General features: G+C 42.9%; 1 protein-coding gene across 5 annotated transcripts in view; it reads right to left on the bottom strand.

Moving 5' to 3' along the window:
- Cacna1e (calcium voltage-gated channel subunit alpha1 E) overlaps positions 1-14,079 on the bottom strand; it is a 471,717-nt gene that overhangs the window by 32,163 nt on the left and 425,475 nt on the right. For all 5 annotated transcript variants that reach the window (XM_087906403.1, XM_085688095.2, XM_085688094.2 and 2 more), the window contains 5 exons: positions 10,041-10,124; positions 9,176-9,301; positions 5,492-5,557; positions 1,024-1,115; positions 306-471 (listed from right to left, as the gene is read on the bottom strand). In XM_087906403.1, coding sequence (XP_087762529.1) covers positions 306-471; positions 1,024-1,115; positions 5,492-5,557; positions 9,176-9,301; positions 10,041-10,124 — 534 coding nt within the window. The remainder of the gene's footprint in view (positions 1-305; positions 472-1,023; positions 1,116-5,491; positions 5,558-9,175; positions 9,302-10,040; positions 10,125-14,079) is intronic.

Raw genomic sequence — 14,079 nt, 5'->3', positions numbered from 1 at the left:
TGCACGGCTCCTAAATTCAACTCCTCATCTTGTCTCACAAAGATTCTCCTACTGAAGCAGCAAAGACCTCAACCAGTGAGCCACCCAACCAAGGATTCTGGGGAGCACCTTGATCTTCAAGGGCAAGGATCTGTTTCACAGCTTGGAGTGTAAGTGTGTGTGTGAGAGAGCAGAAACAGAGGAGGGAGCAAAGGGAGACAGAGGAGAACATTTGCAGACACTGCAGGAGCCCCTCCCCTAGCCCCACCCCATTTATCAGGAATGCCAGGCAGGCACACCTCAAATGAAGGCCCACTGTTGCTCACCAGGAAGGAGCAGAAGAAGATGAAGGAGACAAAGTACACGTAGGCCAGGTCAGTGCCACAGCGCTCGCTCTCGTTCTGTCCTGAGGGTGCGGTGGTATCAGGCTCACAGCCCTTCTCGCCGAGACACGACAGCATTATCTCCTGCCAAGCCTCCCCCGTGGCACTCCTGAGCACAAAAAGCCATCTTTGTTAGAAGTCTTCGTGTTCTAACCCATCCTTGGGCCTCTTTTCCCTTCACACACAGGACCTATGGGCTTCCTTCTTAACCCTTTGGGACCTTTTAGTATTTTCCATATGGAGCTACAGAATGCCAATGAGGCACCTCTCTCGTTCTTCCTCCCCACCCACTTTCCCGTCTGTTGAGGGTCTAATCTGATAGGAGTGAGAGAGTGATAGAACCCCAGGACTCCACATAAGTGCAGCCACTCAAGGTTCCAGGTTTGAAATTGTTCCCGTCAGAAGCTATGTACATCTCCCCTTCCAGAATCCTGGAGAACAAGTTGAAATGGACAAATTAACTACCGAGTTAAAGGTATTGATGAAACTTTCTAAAACATGGAGAAGCCAGTTAAGGCATAGTCTCCTTCCAGTGCCTATCCTAATAGGCTCAGCGGAGCAGAACTAAGAGACCAAGAGGCAGCCAACTGCCTCCTTCCAGGTGCTTCTCCCCATGAAGACCACGAGGTCTTCAGCTTGGACAAACGGTTCATCCAGATACCTGAAGAGCAGCATGAGAGACCCAAAGAAACTCCGGAAGTTGTTGTGCCGGTTGATGTGACTCTCCTCATCTAACTTTATGTTTCCAAATACCTAAAGGGAGATAATAGAAATCAATGAGCTGTACTGAGCTGTGTCACGTGACCAGCACATGGCCATTAGCTACACAGGCAGGGTAAGTAAAGCGGCGTGTATGACTTCTTGATGGCAGTCTCTGAAATAGGTAACTCAGAGTACCAGAGCTGGGAGACACCATGGTCTTGGCCTGATATGGAGACTAATTACATTCCCCACTGCTCCAGTACAGCAGAGGGGACTAATGCTAGCAATGTCTAAGCATTAGATAAAAGGAAAATTTTTTAAGGTCATTCTACATAAACATAGTTTCTCCTATGCCTAAACTGGAGATGCGTTTTAGTTCCACGGTATCCATGCAGTCTATCAAAGACATTCTATAGCAAGAGGACAGAGAAAGAGTTACTCCTCTTTTCCTATATTTGACATTCATGAAGGGGAATAGCAGTATTTGCCAAAGATGTAATTTATGGTTTGAGCAGAAGCTATCTTTCACTATACTAGCAGATCAGATCATGGAAGTACAACTGTACATTCTGTAGGTATCCAAGTCTCAGAAGTTTGTTGTTAATCTCCAGCCAATGGAAATGAGCACACATACATCTGTACACACGCATACACCAACGGACACAGATCTCACCAACAGAGATCACTTAGGTGTAAGCTAAAAGCAAGGTCGAGGCAGTAGGATGGACAAAGGATAATTGGACACATGAAAAAGAAGGGCTGGGGATGTAGCCCTAACGTATATACATGAGGTCTTAGTTTTTCTGGAGCTCCAGAAAGAAAGGGGGGAGTAGGGGAAGAGAGAAAGAAAGACCAAGGAAACAGGTAGTCCTGCCTACAGCGAAAATATTGGCCACTGACATTCATATGGAAAGAGGCAACACTCAGCAATCTTCATCCATACACAGGGATAGACTCAGATAAATACTCCAAGATACTTCAATGAGAAGGGTGCATCCTTTCTTCCACCTGTGCTTCATAGGTCAGGACTGATCCAAATTGGTGCTGGTACGACTACTTCAAGGGTCACCCTGCTAAGCCATCTAAGACAATTGCCAGCCTGCATCTGGTATGCTTCGGTTTATTCGATGTATGCTAAATGGAACACACTTCCCCCTAACGGTTTTGAGAATGTGCAATTGAGGAACAATCTCTGCCCCCAGCTATTTTGCTCAAGTAACTCCCACTGACACCTGCTTTGGGAATTTGTTCTCGGTGATGTTTTTTCAAAACCCAAATACTACTTGTCTTCAGGGAGAACGGAGGTGGCAAGTCAGGCAGCAGAGGGAAGCAGAGAAAGAGCAGATAAGAGGAGAACGCCTCAAGAGACACAGAAGCAACCAAATCTCCTTCGTCCTGCATACTTCATGTCGTATATCCTTCACCAGTTCAAGTTTTCGTCTCTTCATTCCCTCAGCTGGAATCTGTCATCTGTGCCTGTCTATCACACCTGCACAGTTCACGGGGCTTTTTCACCCTAGGACTCTCATGGGAGCATCATTACTTGTCCTGGGTATGACTTTTCTCAAATACCTCCATGAAGTGGTCAGAGAATGCACTATGATTTTGTACATAGTAATTATCAAAAAAAAGCCACAGCTGCTCTGAATATTTTCTAAAATAATTTTCAAGCCCTAAATATTTATTTTGGAGGTGGTGCACCTTAAAATTTCTTTGCACATTTTTTATGTCCTCCCAGCCTATTATCACCCACATCAAAGACTAATAAAGAGAAAGAGGGGTTGCTTCCAAAAGTTGCAGGACAGGGGCTGGAGAGATGGCTCAATGGTTAAGAGCACTGGCTGCTCTTCCAGAGGTCCTGAGTTCAATTCCCAGCAACCATATGGTGGCTCACAACCATCTGTAATGAGATCTGGTGCCCTCCTCTGGCATGTGGGCATACTGGAGGCGGAATGTTGTATACATAATAAATAAATAAATCTTTAAAAAAAAGTTGCAGGACAATACAAGCTTACATCTATTTCCACATGGAATTGCAGAACTAGAAGGCTCTGCTTGTGTTTAGTTCACTTTTCTACTATGAGTAGAGGAATTAAGGCCCAGTGGAGTTTGTTAATTTGACCAAGTTCACACAGCTGGGCAGCCACAGAGCCAAGACCACAGCATCACTTCTCACAACGTGTTGCCAGAAACTCCTTCCTGGACATGACGAGTTACTCCTTTGTTCTGCAATGATGTCTTCTGAGAAGACTTTGAAAGTTCAGAATGGTTTATCGTATAGACACATTTCAGTTGCTCTTCATATCTATCTGCAACCTTTCTGCTACCCGTTTGCCCTTCTGTTTTGTGATGACAACATTGGCCAGGGCCTCTCTAGTAACACGCTCGGGTGTGTGACTGATGGGCACAGCATTCAGTCTCTGAGATGGACCAACGTGGGAACAGCCAGCTGTTGCGAGTCACACTGGCAATGGCATTCCTGTCTCTGTGGAAATGGTGTTGGGAGGTTTTAGACAGAGGGCTAAACGTGGTAACATTAGAGTTATTGTGGATATTACAATTTATAACTGAGCAGTTCCCAGGTCCCACTGAGAAGTTAAAGAACTGCTTGGATTTGTTTGTCTGATGGGATGTGAGAAGGCACAGAGTTAAGCTCGTGGGTTGTATGGCAGCACTGCTGGATCTCAGTATCAGCTCTTTAGCTAATCATCTGAGAGTTTGAACAAGGTGAAGGGCTACTTAACCCTGTTAAACATCAGTGGAAACAATGAAACTCAACTCAATAACTCCTGATTATGCTAATCATATACCTTGTCCTTTTCTCTGTATTGTGTATGTTTGCATATAGACATACATTAAACACCATGTCTGACATACCAAATTAATTGAAGTAAATGGCACACAGCACTGTCAGCATCCATATGGATATTATCAGTAGAATTAGAGATGGTATCATTTTGATGATAAGATGAAAGAAGTCAGAGCTATTTTGTCATACAGAAATTTAGGCATACACAATTTAATCAAACCAACTTTCTGTTTTCAGCTTGAGAATACAAAGTTTATAGGGAATTGGTTAGGGTCTTGAGTTATCAAATGAGCATTAAACTTCTGTGGCAATTCAGTTTCTAATGCTACTGACATCATTTTATGTCTCTACTGAAAGATTCTTGAAGGAGGAAAACCATAGCCTCTCAAGCAGCCTTACGTATTTGGATGCTGAACAACCTACTGTGGTTTAGGAGAACAATACTCCCTGGTCATAGAGTTCGAGGAAGAGTGAGCACAAGAAGGCAGGAGAGAGGAGCAAAGAGAAGAGGCCTTTCAGAAAGAATCTAGGGAAGACTATTGCTCAGGAAGTGTGGAACCTGAAGCCGTGGCTCCAGGTGGAGAGACCTCTGAGAAAGCGTCCAGGCTGCAGGGGACTGTCAGCCAAAGTTCTTGGTGGGAGTAGGACGGGGTTGGTCATGCAGACTTTAAGTCAGAAGGAAGCCTGCCTTAGACAAACAGAAAGCCTGTGTACCCCATCAGATACATTAAGGGGGTGCATGCTCATTATTTATAGAAGTAGTTCATCCACCCCAAATGACTCTTGTCCTCACAAAGAACCTTTGGCATTTGGGGCTCAGTGAACTTCTAGCTATCTCCACAAATATCCAGGTGGTAACCTGACCTGCTATCAGGTCCTGAAAATGGAGAGGATGTAAATAGCCCTAGGAATTGCCCAGCAAGTTGCATGTCCCTGTACAATAGGAATCGGTTGGAATGTGGCTCTTGGGGCTTCCTATAATGGCCAATGGTAGGTCATGCATGCATCTCAGACAGTTAAAGCTTAAAATAGACACATTTGATGTTACTGCTTACAGGAGGGACAGCCATCTAGCTTTCATCTTTCGTTTTTTGTTTTTTGTTTTTTTTTTTTTTTTTTTTTTTTTGTTCGAGACAAGGTTTCTCTCTGTGTTGCTTTGGAAATGTCCTGAAGCTAGCTCTTATTGACCAGGCTGACCTTGAACTCACAGAGATCTGCCTGCCTCTGCCTCTAGAGTGCTGGGATAACTGTCTAGCCTAGCCTTCTTTTAGTTCAAGTCCAAATAACAGAGATCAAGAGAAACAATTAAGCCTTACTTAGCTACAATAGAGAATTCCTCTCTGGGAAAACAATGGTGTCATTTTTCCTTAGTTCCCTTGTAGCCACAGAAGCCCAGCTACTCCTAAGTCAGCAGCATGATTGGAAAACCTCAGATGAAGCCCCCAGAGATCCTGAATCCCTAGGGAACCCGCAGCTCATGTAAATTCCCAGGGTCATAATACAGTAAGACGTCAGAGAGGCCTCTTAGTCAAGCAGAACCGTGCAAAACATCTGCAAAGCCGCCAGAGACAATCTAGGCAGCTGCTGCCCCATCAGGACCACTGGTGTGCCCACTCACCTGCATCCCGATGATGGCATAGATGAAGAAAAGCATGGCGATCAGAAGGCAGACATAGGGGAGAGCCTGTAAGGGAAGCAGGAGAGAAGAATTAACCCAGGAGAGCCCTGCTCCTGCAGGCACTGGCGGGGCAGGAACTCTTGTCCTGGGGCTATTTCCATCAGGACTGGCACTCTGCTGCTCTGGGCTATTCTGTTTGGAGCAGTCTTTCTTTCTTTTTTTTTTTTTTTTAAAAAAAATATGCCCAAGTTTTCTGATAGATTTGTGACCCCTGTCTCCAAAGAGAGCTAGCAAAACTTCCTGGGCTTCAGAGACGTTTCACTTGACATGCAGAAGATTAATAATCCTAGCAACTGTGACCCAAATTAAATAAGAAGAATTTAGGTTGGGCTTCAAGACCTTGGCATTTGTCCCTCCCACTCCTACCCCCAATATAGAACTCATAGTTGGAAATTTGGAGGCAAAGATAAATAACTGGGGTTTCTTGTTATCCACTCCCAGAAGTATCTTTTATTTTCTGCTGAAAAACTATTTTCTAGTGTTTAATCATTTTAATATTTTACTGTATTCATATATAAGTTGCCCCAAAGCTTATTAAGAGCCATTATGAATCTATAATGAAGCCACATGTGGCAAAAAATTAAAAATCCATATTGTGTATGCTTACTGACACTTTAGGATCATAGCGGTTCAGTATGGGAGCAGAAAGCAAGGATCTGCCTTTGATATTCTAGGACATGGGCAGACACAGGGCAGTTGGGATTGGGAATAGGATGAGGTCAATACAGTCAGGGGATGACCCCAGAACTGGCATGGATTTTCCTTTTCTTTACCATTCAGTAAGCCTTCCCAGCAGCCAGTGCCACTGTGAGTCTCTATCTTGTCACGAGTGTACACACCACAAGTCCCAGGGGACCTGCCAAAGGCTTTCAGATGGCTGGACAGGGCCAAGCTTATCAGCAAAGTTAACAGAATGAAGAGCCCCAAGAGGGATGATTTACAACTTGAATAGAGGATAAATCCAAATGCAACTGAGAGCTGATGGGGAGGCCTCTCTGCTGTGAAGTACTGACTCTCAAGATCTCAGGAAAGGAATGGCCGCCTTTTCACGAGAATTGGCATAGGGGGTAGGGCCTGGAGGGCTGCCCTCTTCTACCCATTCGGCTTGGCTGTGTTCTACCTTCTCCACCCAAAGCCTCCAGGCCCAGCCATCTTCCTACTTTCAGCTTTAGAGAGAAAACCAGAGTCCATCTGTTCTCCTGTCTTTTAAATGAATATTTAATTGTTTTTTTTAATTTATGTGTATATGTGTGCCTGCATAAGTTTACATGCACCATATATGTGCAGGGGCCTGTGAAGGCCGGAGGATGTTGGATCCCTTGGAGCTGGTAGTTGTGAACCACCCCATGTGATTGCTAAGGTTGAAACGTGGGTTCTCTGCAAGAGAAGTAGGTGCTTTTAAATCCAGGGCCATCTCCTAGCCCCTTTCTTGTTACAAATGTCCATTCTAACACAAAACAAAGAGAAGGGAAGGATGAAATTCTGAACAGGGCCTGAGACAGAACTGGATGAAGCTCACAGTTGGGTCTGAGTAGGTCAAGGCAATGCCAGAGTGTTTACATTGGGCATCTCTCTGTTTGTATTTGCCTAAGTGACCTTTTCATTTTGCTGTTAAGCAATCTGCTTTTGTCCTGTATCCCAAAACTGTCCCAAAGAGGAAACATCCATCCGAAACACAGCACCGCTGGGCTTCAGATTCACTTGCCTTCCCATCTCTGCCGTACTCACTAAATACGCCAACCATTTGGCTGTCAGCTTTTGACACCGCTTCCTTTACTTCCTTTAACTTGAATAGGACACAGTGTCATAGAGCCTCAGTGACTGCGAACACATGACAGGTGACACGTATTTCTTAGACTCGCTAACAACTGAAGCTTGATGGGCAGTCCTCTCAAAGTAAAAAATAAAATAAAATAAAACCAGCTCTAAAAGCAGCTTGTCTTTCTAATCCTAAATATGAACTCACCTGAGACCGAGTGGACAGATTCTTAAAGTTCTAAATTTCTCCATTGTCATCTGACTCTGGTAAACTAGAGTTCACTGAGGTGAGGCCTCAATGGCAATAAACGTGGCAAACAATTGACTCTTGATAGGGTAGAAAAGGCCGAACATCCTTACAACTGGTATCCCATCTCAACTCCCAAGATTCAGATAAGGAAGTGAATCAGTAAGGGAGAGATGGGCAAACCCCCTCCCCAGTGATGACATACCATGATGTTACTGCCCTGTACTCTAATTAGGAGAAGGAAGACAATTTGCTGAAGTTTTGGCTTGTCGTCTTTGAGTCCCTTTATTTTTATCAAATTTATTTTTTAATTCATTAATTGAAAAACTTTGTCTACAAGAAAAGAAACACAACCAAACCTTGGAATACCCCAAAGACATCTAATGTGTGCTACTGGTTGAACACCTTTCTTGACTCAATATTGCTACCACTGAGTAGTTATCAGACACCAACTTTTAACTAACTTTTATGGACCTAGACTTACAAATAATCCCATGAGAATGTTTAAGAGAAATATAATAACTGGACCAAACATTTCTAACTTTTGTAGGACATGTGTGTGCCATCAGCACACCATACATTCAGTAGTTCAGGAGACGCCCAGGTGAAGGCGGGAGGATTGCACATGAATCTTTTTAAGAAGTATTATAGAAAAAGTTCTCTGAAAAAAAAATTCTTCCATGAAATGAAAACACTGATGACATCTGACAATGGGAGGCTGGCCTAGGTGTTTGTTTTGTTTTTAGTGTGATGCCCCATTCTTTTAATCCAAGAACTCAATATGCACAGTCTGGAGGATTATGTGTTCAAAACCAGCTGACTCACACCACAAGCTCTAGACCCAAAACAGATGTAGCAAGAATACTCATACCCCCAATAAAACCAACAAGCAAATCTTTAGAAACATATAAAAGTAATGTTACTTTCAAAATATTAATTATTATAGAGTGGAAATATGCACCCATCTCTTTATACATTGATTACCTATTCTGGATAAGACCCGAGACAAAGTCATGCTAGCATATCTTTACTGATTAAAATTTTGTATGAAGTGCTGGACTGTGGTGGTGCACACTTTTAATTCCAGCACTTGGGAGGCAGAAGCAGGCAGATCTCTGTGAGTTCGAGGCCAGCCTGATCTACAGAGCGAGTTCCAGGACAGCAAGGGCTGTTACTCAGAGAAATCCTCTCTCAAAAAATTGTATGAAGTAAAGAAAGGCTTGTTTTGTCTCATAATTCTAGAGGTTGGAGTTTAAGATTGTGCAGTTACGTTGGCTTGAAGGTCACTGTAAGGCCACATAGATTGAATATATGGATGAACAGGATTGTTCAGAGCAATCTAGAATACCCAAAGATAGCACACATTTCATAAAGCATATCCCTGTCTCAGTGTTGAGAGAAAAGGCCCAAGTTACAAAATCAAAGTGATATATGAGTTTTTAGATAAGATTCTATAATGTAGAAATGGATTGAACACTATTCAGCCTATGCTATATGAGAACTATTGTATTTATGCTTCTAATAAACGTGAAGTTCATGAGCTCACAGGGAAAGGAACTGGACTGAGGATGCTGCCGCCGTGCTGTCTAGTGATGCCCCACCCTCTGCGGGCCTCTTACCTTAAAGGATTGCACAAAGGTCCACAGTAAGATGCGAATGGTGTAGCCCTGACGCAAAAGCTTTATGAGGCGCGCAGCTCGGAAGAGCTTCAGAAAGCTCATATTGAAGCCACTGGTGTTCACCAGCTGGTGGACCAAAAGGAAACATGTAATTAGTGACAATATGCTCATTTAGAAAGATCTAAGCACTGGTATTTTCACATTTATTCCTTATTCAGATCACAAAATAGATGACAGTCTCTGTCTTTTGTGGTTAACCCAGCTCCAGCTGAGAAGCACCCAGGGTGTCTCTCTCTAAGACACCCAGTCCAGCCTCTCTACTCCTAGGTAGATGGGTACAGGGGCACTCCAGGACACAGAGGAGGAAAACTGGCTCCCCTAATCTCTGCCAAATGAACTAAAGTCTGCACTTTGATGCTGAAAGAGCAGAGCTGGTAATCCCCCTAGCACACAATGGCATTCTGGTATTCAGTAATTACAATAAAGCTCTCCACACACTCTTTAGGAGGAGCTAACTTAGAGAAACATTTCAGGTCTAATGACGCCGAGGTCAAAGACAACTCTGGTTCTTTTTGTAGAATTTAGCCATACACTGCACACTACTTTCTTCTAACAGCCTCTATTTCACTTACCCCATGAGATGTCTGTCCTCTGAGTCACGCAAATGTAGCTAAGCCTTCCATGAGACCTACCACCCCAAAGTTTGCATCCTTTGGCTAATGCTCAGGAAGGAGAAAGTGGATTCCTAACACAAAGGGGTCATGTTCGACTGGGTAAATTATACATGGACCGTATGTGGAAAGGATTCTTTTTGAACGCTACTCCAGGATCCAGCTTAAATATGGGGCTTCCATGAACCATTCACCTTGCTGTCTGTCAGAATAATTTCTGTGATACTGCCAATCACTGTGATGAAGTCAAAGATGTTCCAGGTATCTCGGAAATAGTTCTGCCAAGTGAATTCGGTCACGTGAACATTAGAAAATGGAAAAAGAAGAAGAAAGAAAAGACATCTTTTTATTACATAACTCTGCCACTTGGAATTAAAACTTGTCAATTCATGCATACGTTCATTCTAACTTTGGGCTCAGTTTCCTGTTTCTAACCTGGAATTCTCTTTCTCCTTTACTAATTTGGGAAATCCTCATTTTAAAAACAGTTCTACAACTATTTGAAGACCATATTTTTGAAACTGTCACTAAAAATCCCATAAAAATGATATTTTTAATTGGTAAACATTTATTTTTCAACCACACTACTGAGTTTGATCAACAAATAAAAAGTTTTACATTTATAATGTATATACCTCAGGGAATTTGGGATAAGTACACACCTGTTAAGCCTTAAGCATCATACAACTTGAAACTTCTAAATTATTTGTATTGCTACAAGAGGCTCTATGGGACTAAAAGCCACAGACAGGCTCTGAATCTTCACTGAATAGGATGAGTCGACTCCATCTGCCACCCCACCCCACTGCTTTTCTGTTACACCTTGTAAGCAGGTGTGATTAAGTTTAATACAAAAAGCAGGGAAGTAGTTATGAAAATAGAAGATTGATTGAATACTATATGTGGGAGAAACAAAAGACCCAGAAATGCTTCAAAATGCGTGACGTGTCCACCCGATTTCAGATAGCACAGAACTTGGACTGCATTCTTTAAAACAGGACACCCACATCTCCAAATTGACCATCAATTGTCTTGCCCCTGGCATCAGGTACCATAAGAGTTTTTGGAGTACTACCAAAGAGCCCCCCTTCCTACCCTCATAACTACCATCACTTTATCTTTAGCATCTGTTCCAGACCCTTGATATTCTTTTAGTTTGTTTGTTCCTCTTGTGGGTCTGAAAGTTAAGTAGTACCAAATGTCCCATGTTTATTATATTGAATAGAGGGATTGGCCAGAGAGTGAAGATATGCCACAGGTGAAGGATTGTGCAAAGAGAGGTTGTGTTTAATGAGTATCACATATTTAAGACTCTAAGACAGCTATTGTTATTCTTGTTTTCTATATGAGAAAACTAAGGTTTAGGGAGATCTGACCCCAAAGTCACATGTACCCTAGAGAATAAAGAAAAGCAGAGGCGCTCAACTTTGTAAATAAATTCACTCTCTAGTGGGGCACTTAGCCCATTCATGAGGGAGCCAAGTGGGGTCCCTAAAGTCCCCAGTTTTCAAGGCATTCCTATTCCCCATCCCAAGATAAATTTCCTAATTCTTTTTTTTCTTTACTTCTTTCTTTCTTTTTTTTGTTTTGTTTTGTTTTGTTTTTTGTTTTTCGAGATACGGTTTCTCTGTAGCTTTGGAGCCTGTCCTGGAACTAGCTCTTATAGACCAGGCTGGCATCAAACTCACAGAGATTCGCCTGCCTCTGCCTCCTAAGTGCTGGGATTAAAGGCATGTGCCACCACCACCCAGCTGAATTTTCTAATTCTTAGTTCACTGATCTAGGTTTCAGAGGACTAGAACCCTTGAGTTCCAATTGGGGATGCCTTACAATATAGAATGGCACATCCTATCACTGTGCAATATAGCACTCTTCCATTTTATCTGTAGCTTCATTTCCCATGATTTTAGTTACTTACAATCCAAAACATTAAATGGAAAACTGCAGAATGCCAAAGAAAAGATAGTAAGTGAAAATCCTCAACTTAATAGGACAAAACAGTTCAGTCAGGGGCCTCCTAATGATGCTTCTACTAAGGACACCCCACATATACAATGGAGATGTCATACTATTATACTGCCTGGTGATGTAGCTAGCTATTATAGTTTGTGACTATGATAGTCACAAAATGACAAGATTGCCTAATAATGTTGTGACTAACAATGTTAGTGTTAGCTTGACAGAATTTAGAATCACCTGGGCAATGGGCTTTTGAGCATGCTTGAGGGATTATCTTGGTTGTGTTATTGAGTGGGAACGCCCACCCTAGGTTGGGTCCCGGTACTGTATAAAGAAAAAAAGTGCTCTGCTTCCTAGTAGTGGATGTAAGGTGACCAATGGCTTCAAGTTCCTGCCATGTTAACTTTCTGTACACGATGGTTCTGGACCCTTGAACTATGAGCCAGAGCTCTTATCCTAGTGTACTTGATCACATCAATAGGAAAGGATGAATGTGTTTCTCAGAAGTCACCCCATCATTTAGCAATATATGAGAGAGTGTATACAGACATCGGGTTGCCCTCCTTCTCAGGCATCTACTGGGGATTTGGAATGTGTCCTGGCGACTGAACTAGCAGATTATTGTGAACTCTGGAGTCAGATCAGGATCTGACTTCTGGATCTGTCTCTCACTAACTCTGAATACAGTGTTAATCTTTTCTGAGCTGTAGTTTATCTGTCAAAGAGGGAAACAAGGAAGCCTAGCTAATACAGTCCGCACATAGAGAAAGTGAGTATGTGAAGCACTGGGTGGAGATTTGCTGGGCAGCACAAATATGTGGCTTGTTTCCCCTCTTCTTTGCTTTTTATTTCTATACATTTTCTAATTCATCATTTTAGTGTGTAACCTTTAAGAAAAAAACCCACATTTTATGAACTTCAGTCTTCTCATTTAAAATGATAATCGCCACAGTGACAATGGCAATATCTACTATGCCTGTTTCAGAGTTAATGGGAAGATCTGACCAATCAGGACATGTTGGGATATTCCAAAAGATTAGGATGCCAAATCAATGTAACAGTGCCTTTTCTGGTGTGAATGAGTCCAGGCCTTGAATGAAACACAGGAGTGAGGGAGGGAAGGAGGCAGGGCCTGAGGCCGAATCCTCTAGTTAAGCCTCTAAGTATGTATTCAGCATTCACCATAATTAAACACATAATTGGGGCTTAAGTCACCGACGATGTCAACACCAAGAGTCAGAGAGAAGCCTTCCCTGTGGTGGTGCTGGCTTTCCCCCTCTCTTTCACTTTGCCCTACTTGGTCTAGACTGTTTTGTAAAGGCATCTTTGTTTGGTAGAAGTTTCTTTTTACCTTTTTATTTCCTGGAGTCTCAAAACACTCAAAAGGGAGTCAAGAATTCCACAATTCAGCCACTGCAACGGGTTCCTTTCAACTCTCCACCCCAAATAATCAAATTAATGGTTGTATAAAGAACCAAGAGACTGAAAACAACCTCCACAATCAGCACTGACAATTATCAAGCCCAGGCCAGAGGCCCCGTCACAGCTGCTACCAGAAGCACTTAGTCTGATCTGCAGCAAAGTTTTCCCTTCTTGCTAGGAAAGCAGTCAGGTCTGGTATACACTTCAACTTGAAAGGGTAGCTCACACCCTAAATAAGTGTGAAGCAGCTGTCAAGTGGGCTTATCTGCACCCTGCTGAGCTCTCAGCAGGCCCTGAAGCCAGCAAGAGGAGAGGGAGGGACTGGCTTTGTTTACAGGACAAAGAAGCAAAGGCCAGGTTTTGTTAACATTCTTGAGAACAAACGCGAAAATTTGCCAAACAATTATAATTACCAGCTGTGAGGAGAAGTAAAAAGAGAGTTCATGCCAGAAAAAAATTCATTGTAATCCCTCACAAATCCAATTCCAGAAACTTCCCTGACCCCCACACTCCCTAAAAGTAATTGAACATTGTAAATGTAAATAATAAACTTTTATTTTAATTGACAGAAGTTACTCTTCAGGCTACTTAGTGGGAGGAGACTACTAGGTTGATACTTGATTGTATCAGAGCTCCCGGAGTCCTGTCAAAGAGAGGGAGGAGCAAAGGGGTCAAGAGCAGGATGGGGAAACCCACAGAAAAAGCTGACCTGAACTAGTGGGAGCTCACTGACAGACAACCAGGAAACCTGCAAAGGACCAATCTAGTCTCCAGAAAGCAGGTGGACAATTTGTGGGGCCACTGGCAGTGGGACCAGGAGCAATCCCTAATGATAGGATCTGGCTTTTTGGA

This window comes from Myodes glareolus, chromosome 5 (genome assembly GCF_982192425.1).
Source record: "Myodes glareolus chromosome 5, mMyoGla1.1, whole genome shotgun sequence".
Taxonomy (NCBI): Eukaryota; Metazoa; Chordata; class Mammalia; order Rodentia; family Cricetidae; genus Myodes; species Myodes glareolus.
The sequence above is the reverse complement of the archived record's forward strand: the minus strand, read 5'-3'. Positions and strand labels throughout refer to the sequence as shown.